Source organism: Cetorhinus maximus, chromosome 14 (assembly GCF_964194155.1).
Source record: "Cetorhinus maximus chromosome 14, sCetMax3.hap1.1, whole genome shotgun sequence".
In the NCBI taxonomy this organism is placed as follows: domain Eukaryota; kingdom Metazoa; phylum Chordata; class Chondrichthyes; order Lamniformes; family Cetorhinidae; genus Cetorhinus; species Cetorhinus maximus.
Window position 1 is genome coordinate 47741939 of NC_135892.1, and position 15486 is coordinate 47757424.

Genomic DNA, 15486 nt, shown 5'->3' on the forward strand with positions numbered 1-15486 from the left:
TCGTCATACTTCCATTTGTGGCTCAGTCATACAAGCTTGATAACATTGCTGTGAGGCACCTTGCGATGTTTCACTACATTAAGGCTGTTATATGAATGTAAGTTGTTGCTCTGGTTTTCTAAGCAGTGAATTCAATTTTTTGATTTGTTTATTTTTAGATATGTGGTAGTATGTTTGCCTCTGAGTCAGAAGGTTGTGCATTCAAGGCCCATGCCGTAGCAGCAGCTTAACCACGTAAATTCAGGCTGGCACTTAGTTCAGCACTGAAGGAATACTGCATTGTCAAAGATGTTGGAGCAGATTTTACTTTAGAATGGCATCTCACAGCACCTGCCGTTAGGTTGTTATACATTTAGGTTGTTTGATTTTTTTTTGTCGGGCACGTTGATAAAAGCATGAGCTGATAAAGCTCCAAGGTGTAAAAGAGCACCTGGGACCCAAGTGAAAGGCCATGCAACTATTATTTCCTTAACCAATCAAATTGAAGGATTGTGAAATAAATAGAAGAACTGAGAAGCAAGTGTACTTTATATATAGGAGGGGAGTTCATTATCAAGGCACAGGAAAAGAGAGGAAAAGTTTGAAATAATTTAATTAATAATTTAACCTCCAATAATTCAAGCCTGAAACAATGAGATCCTACAATTGTAATAGCTAATTTTCAGAGTCAGAGAGGCTGACTGCAAGTAATTAATATTTATCACTTTGTTAAAAGGTACTAAGACTGAAATTACAAGATTTAACTTTATGTGGTGAGTTTACTTTATATCTTCCATGCAAAAATAGCAGCTTTGTGCCATTCAATGCATTTTAAGGATGAGGTAGTCAGTGAGATGCCATTTTCACATGTCTAACAGTGGAATAGTGCAAAAAAGGATAGCAGTGTTTTACCTTTAACTATGCTTCGCCCACCTGAAGTTACTGTATCATTATGCTTAAAGATCAATGCGTAGCATTAACTTCACTGCTATTTGGAGAGTAAAATTTGGCGCACTATCTTTCAGATGTGATATTAAGCTAAGAACTCATTTACCTGTATTGCTGGCTATTAAAAGTCCCATGATGCTCTTTCAAAGATAACCTAAAGTTCACCAATGTCCTGGCCAATGTAATTCTTTAATTGACATTGCTGAAACAAGTTAGCTGGTCACTTAATCTCATTAATAGGACCTTGTGCTGCCATGTTTGTCTGCAAGCAACAGTAACTGTACTTCAAAGGTAATTGGGGATGCCTTACGAATTTCAAAGGTGCGATATAAATGCAAGTTGTTTCATTTTTAACTTTTCATTTTTAGTAGAGATCAAATTCAAAGGGAATTACTTTAAGTAGAATTACTTTGCTTCATTTCACCCCATCAGCAGTTAACTGAAGATTCAACTATATTTCTCAAATTGAAACCAGTAGAGAATAGCCCACTTGTCATAGAGAGTTCATCGAGTGGGCAGGGAATAGTGGACAGGTTACGAAAATCAATAGCACAATATTCTTGGGCTGTTAACAAATGGCCTGGATTTTGCTATCAGCAACCGAGGAATCCCCTGATCAGAAACATCAGCAACTATCCCCATGATGTGGCAGATTGACACCTCTACAGCCAGAGAGCTTCATGGAATTAATTTAGCACTTCCATTTACCTACAGAAGGTTGTGAAAAGTCACCTACATATGTATTTTACAGGAATTTCTAATGCAAGTCACCAAAAGTCACAATGAGCTGACTGAGGTCCTTGATTTTAGATGGAAACTTTCTTTCAGGTTCTAGTTTGAGGCATTTTCACTGGATTTCACTTGGCTGCATCTGTATAGATCACTTAAAAGGATACATTGAAACGAGTCAATTGTTGCACCGAACCAAGTGTACAGGTCCTACAGAACCTCACCAGTTGCACACTCAGTGATTGTACAAAATCTCTTTTCCAGGAAAAGTTCAGCTTTCATAGTTAAGATCCCTAACACTAGGGTTTATCGTTTTTCCTTACCTCAACACTGTATCCTTTCAAGGGAAATAATATCCTTTCTATGACTAAATGCAGAAACTGCTTACAATATTTCACATGGTGTTGGATTAACAGGAAAGACTCTACTGTTTTGCCTTATGCTGTATTCCAATGTTCACATAACTCAGTACATTTCCTTTTTGTAGTGGTTTTGGCTGACAATTTAATTAAACTGTCCACTGTTAACTCTAAAGCTCCTGTGATCGACATAGTGTGCAATGGTTCCATTTAGCGCACACTGCAAACTGCTGTTGAAACATGCTTAAAACACGATTTTTCACTACAAAATTACGCTGATAGTTATTGCAGATTGATGTTTAGGTTGAAGGTTCAAAATTCTGATTTTCACAAATCTGTATCCAAATATAAAACTTGCAGAATAATCTTAAAATGTGATTTGAGGTGGGCAATGTTGAGCTTGGTATATTATCTCAGGCTGCTTAATATAATCTATCCCAAGGAGCTTGAGGAAATCTATTTTAGGTTGCACCCTAAAGACGAGATGGATCAAGTATCGCAATATCACTTTCCTTCATCTGGAGAGTAGATTGGAACGAAGGAAGGCATATTCTGAATTCTACGATTTCTATGACAAAACACCAGAAAATTATGTAGGGAGGTAAAAAATTGAAACCTAGTGTTACGGACAGGAGGGGGTTTAATTTAAACATCCCTGACCCTGATTTCTTCTCTCGCCACCCATCTGTAAACAAAAAGGTGTTTTGATTTTGATTTCCCCCTTCAAAAGCAGTGTTGTATTTCCCAACCCTTCAGTTTTGGTGTGATCTAATTTCTATTAATAAACTCCACAGCAAACTCGAGATAAGGTAAACTCAGTGTTAGTTTATTCCACACACTCAAAAAGCAGGGATATCGGGGCGGGGATCGTGTCTCTATGTAGCCCCTGGTATATTCATACAATAAAAGAGGGATAGAAAAAAAGAGTTACAGGTCAAAGAACACAGAGTAAAGACTAGTTATTTCACGTGAGTCCAGGGACCAGAATCAAAGTACAATGGTGTATTCTTTCACAGGATTCGGCAGGCTGAGGACAGATGCTGGCTAATTCACTTTTCCAGTAGAGATGACTTCTGTGATGGTATAGGCACGTATATATGAATTAGTCTTGTAGGCGTTGAAACAGAAGTTCCAGTGGAAACAGTGTAGATGGGGGCCAGGCATTCACCTGGACCGAGCTCTTGTTCTGGGGCTGCTGCTTGGTAGATGGAAGATTGGAAGATTGACAGTACATCAAGACAGGGTAACTGGTTCTCCCAGCTAGGGGGTCATGTGACATGACTCCCACTTCTCCACTTTGGCTTTAACAAAGGATGTATATTCCTTGTCTGGATTCTTGAGATTGTTAATATTCAACCATTAAGAATTTGAAAGGTGCAGGGTCCTTTGTCCTAACAGACTGGCAGTCTCTGTTGGCCAGGCCTGGCTTAGGAAATGTAGATGGCCTTTGTATAATTCCCTTAGAATTTGATCTCTGCCACAGGTGTCATTAATGTCTTTTCAGAGATAATGAGGTGTCAGCTTCTCTGATATTGCCAGAAAGTTCCCTTTGTTCAGGGCTACTGGCAGCCATAGCTTCAGCCTTTATAAAGTCTTTCTCCAATTTTTTAATTTTAGGAAGTAACCACATTGGTATATTTTTTCATTAAAATATAGCATGACGTCTTAGATCCGGGACACTAGTTACAGTATTTCTAAAAGTCTGTGTAAACGCTACACAAGCAACTGTGACTTTTACACCAGATGCTGTATAGCAATGCATCATCATGTGCGAAAGTAGCGCTTTCATGTTTGCAAGGTTTTGTATTAAAAAAGATCCAGCCATCCAGCTAGTGTGGATTGCTTGAATTAATTAAGTGTAAGTTCACTCACTGAGGGGGTGAGGGTTGCATTTAATTTGAAGTGCTTAACTGCAGAAACTCAGTCCAACAGTATGGTCAAAATTTCACTCAGCTGAAGTTGGTTGCAAATGCTTCAACCTTACCTTTTGCACTAACATGCTGGACTTTGCCATCATTCAGAATATTCATGGAGCTGTCCACCTTTTGTTACCTGGGTGTGGCAGGACTTCAGAACTTTGATATGTTGAATGTGGAATCACTTAGCTCTTTCTATATCATGCTGCTCTGCTGTTCAGAATGTTATAGTTCTTCAGGTTGATACCTCATTTTTCAGTACGCCTCGTGCTACACCTGCCATGATCTCCTCCACTCCTCATTAAACTTGTGTTGGTCCCTTGGCTTAATGATAATGTCGAGTGAGGGATGTGCTGGACCATGGGGCTCCTGTGGAATACAATTCTGCTGCTGAGGGCCCACAATGCCTCATGGATGCCCAGTTTTGAGCTTCTGCTGTGAACTGAATCTATCCCATTTAACACAGTGGTAGTGGTACATAATATGAAGGAAGGACAGTTCCTTAGTGAGAAGAGAGACTTCCTCTCCACAAGGACTGTGCAGTTATTATTCCGATCAATACTGTCATCGGTAGATCATCTATGACATGTGGATTGGTGAGGACAAGGTCAAGTCGGTTTTTTCCCCTCTTCTAGGTTCTCTTATTACCTGCTTCAAGCCCAGTCTGGCAGATATGTTCTTCAGGGCTCTGCCAGCTCAACCTGTAGTGGTGCTACTGAGCCACTCTTAGTGATACACCTTGAAATGCCCCACCCAAAATACATTCTGTGCCCTTGGCTTACCTGCAGTGCCTCTTCCAAAGTGTATTCAAAGTAGAGGAGTACTAACTTATTGGTTGAGGGAGGGCAGGCGGTGATAATGAACAGGAGGTTTCCTTACCCATGTTTGGCCTGATACCATGAGAATTCATGGGGTTCTAAATCAGTACCGAGGACTCCCAGAGACACCTGCTCCCAACTGTATCTTTACCTTCATCCTGGGTTGGTCTGTCCTGCTGGTGAGACAGGGTATTTGATTTAAAATTATTTTTGACAATTATTGGATCCCCTCTTTTGTGTCACAGCAAAATGCCTCATTTGTTCACAACGTTTGAAGGAAATGACTGTTTTCCCAGGAATATTTTTCATGGCAGCAGACACCTGATCCAACAGGGCCTCCCTCTCTGAGAACTGAACAGCAAATAGAAAGAGGAGCCTGTACGTATGAGAGACCTTAACACAGCCCAGTAATTTAAATACTAGAACTGTTTCAAGAATCCCCCAAATTGAATTTTCTCGATCTTTTATTCAATCTCTTAAAATCTGAGATATATTCCTCCATGGAATGAACGCCTGTTATTCGAAATCTATCCAAGTGTAATGATGTCTCTTAGGCATTTAACAAATAATTTAAAAGAAAATATCCAAGAACTCTCATAGAAGATGCAAGCCTTCATGACTATCTAACAGACAGGCATCCAACTTACCAAGTACTTTATTTCTGGAGGAGACATTAATACCAAGGCCAAACCTTGTTTTCTCTTTGGTGGGGACATAACCCGTGATCACATAACCACTTAATTCTTCCACTGGTAATGTAGTCCGGGTTCCAAGAACACCAGAGGTTAACCACACTGTGATCATTTATATTTGCTTTCTGCCATTTTTCCCTGGCTAATAGGATTGTAGTTTTATGTTTGTTTTTTTTCTTTTGCTTTCAATGTTCACCTTTAGGAAACCATTCTCTGGCACCGGGTTTTAATCCAGAAAACCAGCTGAAGGATAGAACTGGAGCTAATCTTACCACACTTTTATATTTATTAATTAATTACAAGTAACACCTTACAAATATACACTTCCTAACCGCTCAACCACAGCTTTTAGTCTGTGTTTATTTAAATCTCTTTTGATCAAACCAGAAGCTTGCTAATGAAGAGTAACCAAAAGCCCCTTTGAAAGGGGCACCAATAAAACACGAACAAAAACTAAAATCTTTAAAAGGAAACTTAGCCAATCAAATTAAAGTGACATTTCCAGGGCTGATGATGCCTTCCAGTACTCCCTGCCCCCCCCCCCCCCCCCCCCCCCCCCACTCAACCATGCCCATTGGTAAAACATACCAGTGGACACTGCATGCTCCCTCTCCAGGGATACCTGGGCGTGGATTGGAAGAAATGCAGGCAGTCGAGCTGAATGACCCTCTCGACTGCCCACTGCCTGGACCTGTTGGTTCCTTGCCAGTTGAAATCTACCCCCCCACCACCTCCCACAAACCCAGAAAATGATGCACTTGCTGGCATCTGTGGAGCCAAGATAAGTGGTCACTTCATCAGAAAAACACATTTGCTGCATGCCAGTCTGGTAGACTTATCCATTCACTAGATGAAGCACAGTGCCCCAGCCAATTTTGGGAGTCCCACAAGGGGAATAAGGGGAGATTCAGAATAGGGCATGTGGACATCCACTTCCACCCCCACCCCCCAAATGAAATCTGTCTGTGAACTCTAAATCATCCCCAGTGTCCTCCACTGAGCTACTATCCTCCTCAGGTCATCAGGGTGCACCTCTGACACCATTCAACTCCTGAGATCAATGACAGAAGGATGCTCCCTGGCCTTCTCTGGGAGGTCTGGGTGAGAGGGCGACACTGATTCAGGCCTCATTCACCTTGGCACAAGGCAACACAGGGAAAAGCTCCATCCCTAGCACTTGTTCACCCAGCACCAAAGTCAGAGATGGAGAAAGGGCACTCCACCCCCAACCACCATCACATAATGAACCAATGTGTCAGCCAATTTATTTGAATCCTCGACCACGTTGAGCAGATCCTGGGGCTGTCAGCGTGCGGTCAGACAGGCTCAGCCTCATTGATCTCGCTGCCTCGGCCTCAAGGACACCTGATCTAGCAGCAAGTGACTGGGTTATACAGGGAGGATTCACCGCCCATACCTTAGGCATGGCTTCCTTTCCACCCTTGGGGGTACAGACAGACAGAAGGATCTGTCTCACTCTACCAAGGGATGAATGAGCCCACCAACAACAGCACATGATAATGGGGTGAGGGAGTGGCAGCATCCACAACAGGCTCAGACTCTTCCACAAAGGAATGTCTCCTCTTCAGATCGCCTCTGCTACCGAGTTGCACCTCCTTTTCCAAGAAAGAGAGACCCTCCATAACTATCAAAAGGTCTGGCTCTGCTCCTTTGCTCCTACATCCAGTTCTGGTCATGGGATGTAAATTTTCTGCCAAAGTGGGCAGAGTCTTGTTTTGGCTCTTACTATCCTGGGGGCATGCCTCATGGTGCCTGGCTTTATGCTGCACCTTTCTTCTGCACAGATGCTCTCCCTAACCCAGCTCCCCACCAGCCTGCACCTACACTGATGCTGGCAACCTATGCTAACTGCATGCCCAAGGGTTTGGGCATGGGAAGAGGAGCAGAGGGGAAGGGCTGGCAGTGCCAGCCTCAGACAGCTAGGTTGTTTTGCCAACCTGAGAGGAAGGGGGGTGTTTTGTACTTGCCCCACCTCCTTACTGGTGTGATGCACACATCCCAAAGGCATGGTAGGTGTCCCCCTGGTGCTGGATAGAGAATGCCCCATTATTGTCCATCTGCACAGAGGCGTGGGCAGTGGGAAGGGTAAGATGTGTTGGGAGGTGGTCTCTCTGAAGCCAAGTGGGATCTACACTATTTCCACCTCAGTTAATGGAAGTACAGGAGGAAGAGCTCACCCAAGGTAATGGGCAGGGAATTTGAATTGACTAATTGCTGTGCAGTTGGTACAAGAGGGCCCACCAACAGGAAGGTGCCGCCCACCGTGAGCCATCTCTCAAGGGGCGGGTGAACTGCCTGCACGGTTTTCAGAACACAGCCTTCCCATGCTTTTTTGATGTGACTATGATGGTTGAAGGGCTGACAGTCCCAGCCATGGTTTTGGCGCATGCCTCAATCATCATGTTGGTGTGGGTGTAGCTCTTCACCTTGCGCTTTCTGGTGATGAACATAAATGGTGATAGTGTTGCCGGAGCAGCAGAGGCAGCCAATCCTGCGTAGGTCCTCGCAGACCCCACCAGCAGCGAAGATGGAGTCACTGTTGAAGCTTTGTAAGTTACACCCACCTCAAATCTCAAGCCTGATATATTTGATGGCAGTCTTTGTCAGCACAGATGGGACTGAGGAGGAAAAACCACCCATCTGTTGGATTGGAATGAGAGAGTTGCTTCTCCCTTTCTCTGCAGATCTAATGCACAAAAATAATTGAGACACAACTGAAAGTCATGTCGGTTGCCTCTCAAAAACAGAGAGATAGCGAAAGGGAGGTGAAGGCAGAGAGTACAAGGGCAGGGTCACCACTCAAAATGTAGCTCAGTAGGTGGGTGTTGGCAGCGTGTTAATCTCTGGTAGTGATAATCTTAGTAGGGGTCAGATGTCTTCATCCGGGTCAGCCGGAACCGCCCAGGCACAGTCCTCCACCAGATTAAGCTAATGAGAAGAAAAAAAATTTCACCCAGGCATTGACAGGAAACCAATGGCCAAGATCATAATTTAGCAGACTGCAAGCATTCAAAATATAGTTTCATTGAACAACAGTACAGCAGAGTTGAGACTAAAACACGTTTATCTGGCATTTGCACTGAATCAAGAGCATAAGTGGTTTGGCTTAGTGTCACATGTGACAAGTACCCTGATGATTCTTTCAAATGTAGAAATTGGAACTTAGGTTTTTTTAATTTAATTTCTTGAAAATCTGAAAAGTTTGCTGTGAATTGCATGTACTTATTGAGTTCCAAGTTTGTGCTCTTGGAGTGGGACTTAAACCAGGTAATAGTGCTACCAACTGAACCACAGCTGACACAATGAGGCAAAGTTGAAATTTTTGTGAAATCTATGCAGGTTGTGACTTTTGCCCTTGATTCAGTGCAAATGCCAGGCAACTCCAATTGTCCCAGGCCAGGGAGTGGGAAGGAAGAGCATGCACAGTGATGCACACAATCCTCTCAATCTTCCAGCTTCCATTTTCTTTCCTCCCTTTTCCTCCAAGTAACAGGGCTTGTGAAAGTGCACCAAGTACCCACCTCTTACTGTTGATGATGGTCTCTCGCTGTCACTCCTTTGAGCAGAAGTTTTGAAAGTTGTCTTTCTTATTGTTGTTGTTGATTCTTTCCTCTCTCCTCCTTCCAACATGGGGAGTCAGCAGCAAAGCAAATCAAAATGCTCCCTCCTCCTAGGCTCCAGGCTACCTCAACTGCAGCAGAGTCAGCAGTAATACCCCTTCACACCATCCAGCAATGACTATTGTTTTCCAGAAAGCCAGTTGGTGAATAATAGAACTAGAGCCTATCTTTACGCACTTTTATATTTATTTATGGAGTTACACATTACAAGCATACACCTCCTAACCCCACAACCACTGTTTTAGTCTGTCTATTGATATGGGCTCAAGGGAATCCCTGGTTCTGGCCCACTACCTGCATATAATTAAATACAAATTAATATACAATTAACTTGTATGACTATGTCATGCTGTTGCTTGAGTAGTCTGTGGCACAGCTCTTCCAATTTTGGCACAGTTCCCCAGTAAGCGAGGAGGACTTTGAAGGGCTAACTGGATTGGGTGTACCATTGTTGTTTCCTATGCCTAGGTCGATGCAGGGTGTTATTATAATTTGACTTTTTTAGTTTGACACAACAAAGTTAAGAGTAAACCTCATTGGAGTCACATGTAGACCAGACTAGGTAAGGACAGCAGATTTCCTTCTCTCATGGAAGCTCGTAAACCAAATGGATTTTTATGACAATCCAGTCAATTCATGGTCACAATTACTAAGACTTGCTTTTTAATTTCAGATTTATTTAGTTATTTGAATTTAAATTTCCCCGGCTGCTGTGGTGAGATTTCAACTCGTGTCCATGGAGTCTTGTCCAGATCTCTGGATTATTGGTCCGGTAACATTACCATTATGCAAACTTTCCTGCCCAACAAACTGCTGCAAACAGCAATGTGATAACAATCAGATTTTTTTTTTTATGTTGAGGGTTAAATATTGGGCAGGATACTGGGGGCCACTCTGCTCTTCAAAGTAATGCTGTGAGATCTGTTATGCCCACTTAAGAGAGCAGACGGGGCTTCGGTTTAATGTCACATCCATAAAATGGCATTTCTTAAGAGTGTCTGCTTTGATTTTTACACTCCAGTCTTGGAGTGGGACTTGAACCCAGGCGATAGTGCTGCCAACTGAACCACAGCTGACACCATGAGTCAAAGTTGAAATTTTTGTCAAATCTGCGCAGGTTGTGACTTATGCTCTTGATTCAGTGCAAATGCCAGATCAACGTGTTTTAGTCTCAACTCTGCTGTACTGTTGTTCAATGAAACCACATTTTGAATATTTGCAGTCTGCTAAATTATGATCTTGGCCATTGGTTTCCTGTCAGTTACCACTCTGCATTCCTGTCTGCATCAATGCCGCCCCCCACCACCCACCCACCATCCCCTGTGCCCCGATTCAGATAATGTAATCCTCAAAGCATAGGTTTAAAGTCTTGACAAACCCCTAATTCCACATAATGCAAAAAAAAATCAGTCAGCAATAAATCAATGGTCTTCATTATAAACAAGTAAAATTGCAGAACTTAATCCTTGAAAGACCTGCAAAAATCCCAAAATCCCATTTAATAGAAATGAAGTTTAACCTAGTCACTGCAAACCAGTAACTTTGATTATGATGATGGGCTGTGATTTTAAATAAATCCATTTAATGGAATATTAGTTATTCTTGGAAATTAGCAAATAGTGCACAATATTGGTGATGGTAATAGTAATTAATGCACACTTTTGTTGATAGAAACTGTATGGGATTAAAACCAATGGCAAAACAATTTCAAAAAGTGGAGTAGTTGAGCAATTGCTAATAGAAAGCCCCAGGATTGGTGGTTGCTTTACACTGGGTTTGCTGGTTGACAGAAGGTTTGTTACAATTAATATGTTAGAGAAGTGAAGAATTGTCTGAAGTTCTTGCTTCTGATAGCTATTCAGCGTTCCTGCTAGAAGTGCAGACACGTCGGTACCTGATGAGCATTGGACCAGGCTTGGCTCAGTCGGGAGATGGTGGCGTATGACATATTTCCAGCATCAAGTACTACCAGGGCAACTATGAGGGTGTTCCATTTTTCAATGTTAACAGTTTCCATCTTGATGAGTGCAAAATTACAAATGGGGAGAGAAGGCTTACTGAAAATTTGGCTTGGAAGCACTTATATCACAAATGTAGGTTTCAGTTTGGTAGCCTGGCACAGTTGTTAGCATAATTTCATTTACATGGTCACCTATGCTTTGATCACTGCTTACAATTACTGAAATTAAATCAACTGTACGTGCATAAGTTGTCATGGCTGTTTAATCAGTCTCTGCTGTGAAGGACTGTACTGTCAATGTAAACCCATGAAGCACTGAAGAATCCAGAAGATGATGTAGAGGTTGTTCAGCAATTAATATACAATGGAAATGGCTGAAAATAGTTAGTGGTTTGACGCATAGGCATAAACTGTGGCATAAACATGTGACAAGTACCCTTATGATTTTTTCAAATGTAGAAATTGGAACTTCAGTTTTTTAAATTTAATTTCTCGAAAATCTGAAAAGTTTGCTGTGAATTGCATGTACCTATTGAGTTCAAAGTTTGAATAGGAAGATTAATATGAATCTCTATTTAGTATATTCATTTCAAACTGTAAGTGTATGCTGTACCAAGACAAATGTGAGAATTAATAGTTATATCATTATCATCAAGAGCCCCCTTGATGGCTTAATGGGAAAATGCATTATGTGGTGGGGTACTGAGGTACAAGAAAGCTAATGAAATGCTATCCTTTATTACAAGAACATAGAAGTAAGGATGTTATGCTTCAGTTATACAGGGCATCGGTAAGACTGCATCTCGAATACTGTGCAGTTTTGGCCTCTTATCTAAGAAAGAATGTAAATGTGTTGAAGGCGGTTCAGAGGAGGTTTACCAGATTGATACCTGGAATGAGCAGGTTGTCTTATGAGGATAGGTTGGACAGGCTGGGCTTGTTTCCACTGGAGTTTAGAAGAGTGAGGGGTGACTTGATTGAAGCATATAAGATCTTGAATGGTCTTGACAAGGTGGATGTGGAAAGGATGTTTCCTCTTGTGGGTGAGTCCAGAAGTAGGGGGCACTATTTTAAAATTAGAGGTCACCCTTATAGGATGGAGAATTTTTTCTCAGAAGTTTGTGCGACCTTGGAACTCTCTGCCTCACAAAGCAGTGGAAGCAGGGTCACTGAATCTTTTTAAGGCAGAAGTAGATAGACTCTTGTTAGGCAAGGTTATCGGGGTAGGTGGGATTGCAGGACTCGAAACACAAACAGATCAGCTATGATCTTATTGAATGCCGGAGAAGGCTTGAGGGGCAGAATGGCCCACTTCTGCTCTATTTCGTATGTTCTTATGTACGTCCCACACAGACCAAGTTTGATTCCCAGAATGTGCTGGCTGCTCTTGGTTGGAACACCAATTTGTGTCGGATAGCCTGGGCAGGGGAGAGGCAAGTCACCCCGAGTTGCTACTGCTGACTGCTTTCTGTTCAAAATTTGTATATTTGGCTATGGGATGAGGTGGGGATTAGGTTAAGCTGATACTCTTTAGTCTAACAGCTTGCGACCACTTGAAGTCTGAGCACATGTAAAAACACTGGGTAAGATGTAAGATACAAGAGGGCTGCTAACCCCAGGGGCTTTCTCAATCAATTGGTACATTCAGGGTTGAAAATACAATAGATAATACATATACTAAAAGACATCCTCTACATTTTGAACATCTATTTCCGACTGAATATCTACCGCATTGATAAACATGTAATTCTTTTTTTGTGGAAACTTTAAATTTGTTGAAATGTGCAAAATGGCTGCCCCAATGACTGTTTTTGAAGTTGCTGATAGATAAAATCTCAATACTTTCCGACTGTTCTTCAACAAGCAAAATGGTTAAATGTGAATAATAAATAATGAACTACAAATTACTATTAATTTGCTTCTTTCATGCTGCCTAAGGATAAATATCAGGAACTGATCGGGTAAGTAAGACAATCTATCATAAAAAGTGCATGCTGCTGTTGGAACTATTTAAGTTAAAGTTTAATCAGGAGTAATATCAAGTTTGTTGAAGAACTACTCGTTTGCACCTTGCATTGAGTATAACAAGTACAGTGTGAAATTGTCTTCTAAAATAAATTTAAATGCTGTTTGGATATAACTAACCACAGCATTGATAGTGTGTAGTGCAAGATGTCAGTCGTTCTGTAGAGGTTCCCAAACTGAGTTGGGGAATGTGTGCCGAGGTTATCTAGGGACGTTGCATGGAGGTCAGACTGGACAGGAACAAAAGCTGCCAATGTATATCGCCAGAGGGGGTGCATTATAGAGTGATCTCAGCACTGTTTTAATTTGAACATTTTGATGTTTGAATCTCTGCTGGAAAAAGCCTTTGGACCTGGCAGATCTGTGTATGTTACGTAGTAATTGATTATTATTGCACCAGAAGCACTTCTGACAAATCCATTTCTGTGGCACCTCCTGATTGCTGCATGACAGCAGAGATCCTTAAAGCAGTTGGCTATTTAAGGCGTCTTACATAACCGAAGGCAGGGTGACCATTGTGAACTCTTTGTAAAATACTGTTCCTTAGTTTAAAAAAGGAGGGAACAGTCTGTGAATGTGACCTCTGTCTTCAAAAAGGGTCTCATCAAAAGAAAGTTTGGAAACCTCTGCTCTATTTGGTTTATGTGGGTAACTAGCCCCATTGGAATTCATCTGTCTAAAAGGTTCAAAAAATTGGTTTCAGTAGCAGTGTTATTTGTTATCATAGAATACAGTGCTAAAAGTAATCAAATTTGATTTTTAATCCAGCTGCCCCAATATGGTTAAAGGTCAGGAAAGTTTATCTTCCTTTACTTTCATTGTTTAAATCTATAATTTCCATTAGGTCCTGTAGGTGCATGCTCCTCAGTGTACTAAATCTAACTGACTTCATCATTTACATAAATATGCTTTTTAAAGAATTGACTATAATATATTGCTTCTATTGTAAATTATTATAATTAGATAACATGCTTTCCTCAATTTATCTTGGGGCAGCGACTACGAATGTTGGTTGTTGAGTGGTTGTGGTAAGTGCTTAAAGTACCTGTAAGGATTTAGTCATCTGTTCAACCTTGTTTCTTTTTATTTGTAGCTCATAAAATAGTTGAAGTAGAAGTGCTTTTGATTTGCAGTGTACTTTATTGGATTAATTGTATGTTATCCAAATTTCACTATTAGTGAGAACTTTCTCCAGCAGCACTACAAGGCAGAATAAATTTAGTTTTGGTTTTGTGTTTCTAGCTTTTCACAGGTTCAGTATTTTTACCCTAAGATGCTTGTGAATAGCACTATGCAGTGCTTCGGAAACCAGTTCAGATTTTATCCATTTTAAAAATAGTGGGACTTACATTTTCTGAGTTAATATTCCTGCCCCTTCAAATTTATATTTTGGATCTCAACTCAACATTAATCTCTCTTTTTCTAAAAATCCAATTAACATTTTATATGCAGCATAATTTCAGAAACATTGGAATAAAGCTGTTGTTTCATTTTTGATCAACTTCTCCTGTTCCCTGCTGGTTTCTGATGAATCTTCCCTCATGTGCCCTCACTGGATTCTGGAGTTCTGACTCCAGATATTTTAAACTCACGAGCTTAAACCTCTTGGATATCTCCAGTGCCCAAACTAATTTATTACTCTTGTTTTTAAGATATTACATACTAGTTTATTCTGTGTATAATGAGAAACTATATCTCAAATTTGTGATTTTATTTCAAGGTCCTTGATTCAACGTCACTCAGCTTCGGGACAAGGGTGAAGTGGTTTGCGATTTGCTTTGCCGTTGGAATTTGCTTTTCAATTCTTGTAAGTTGAAGCTTTACTCTGTTACTTTTTTAGTCGTGCTCAAATAAGATTAAGAATATTCCAGTGTCAAGACTTCATAGCATTAAAACCAACTGGTGAGGGCTGCCCCACTTGTTCGTCTAGTTAATGTAGTGAGCACCTGAATTCTAAAAGTCATGAAGGTTCTAGCTAGCAATACAACTGGCCTCAGAATCATTGAAAAATATCCTTCCGAATTCTTGCTTCTAATTATCCAATGACTCCTGCTGAAGATGTGCATGTGTGGACATTAGGTCAGTGCAGCATCTGGTTTCTAAGATGCTCCAGTTGAACAAGTAGCCTGACAACATTTACTGTCTGTACTGACATGTGATGGATGATTCAGGCAGGTTACTGGATGCAGCTGGCACCAATTGAATCATTTGCAGGAAATAGTTGGGATGTCCCACTACACGTTTTATAACCATCAGTCAGCATTTTTAATCTAATGGATAATATGCATTGTACACCCTTTTTACCTCGTGCTGTCACCTGGCATATAAAATATTTGAACGAATACACGATTGTAAACATTTCAAGTGGCCTGATACATTTTGAATGTGTCTGATTTTTGAATTTTTACACAGCAGACAG

At 41.1% G+C, this 15486-nt stretch overlaps 1 protein-coding gene across 2 annotated transcripts in view; it reads left to right on the forward strand.

The window, feature by feature from the left end:
• sft2d1 (SFT2 domain containing 1) overlaps positions 1-15486 on the forward strand; it is a 62790-nt gene that overhangs the window by 16348 nt on the left and 30956 nt on the right. For both annotated transcript variants that reach the window (XM_078556872.1, XM_078556871.1), the window contains exon 2: positions 14788-14874. In XM_078556872.1, coding sequence (XP_078412998.1) covers positions 14788-14874 — 87 coding nt within the window. The remainder of the gene's footprint in view (positions 1-14787; positions 14875-15486) is intronic.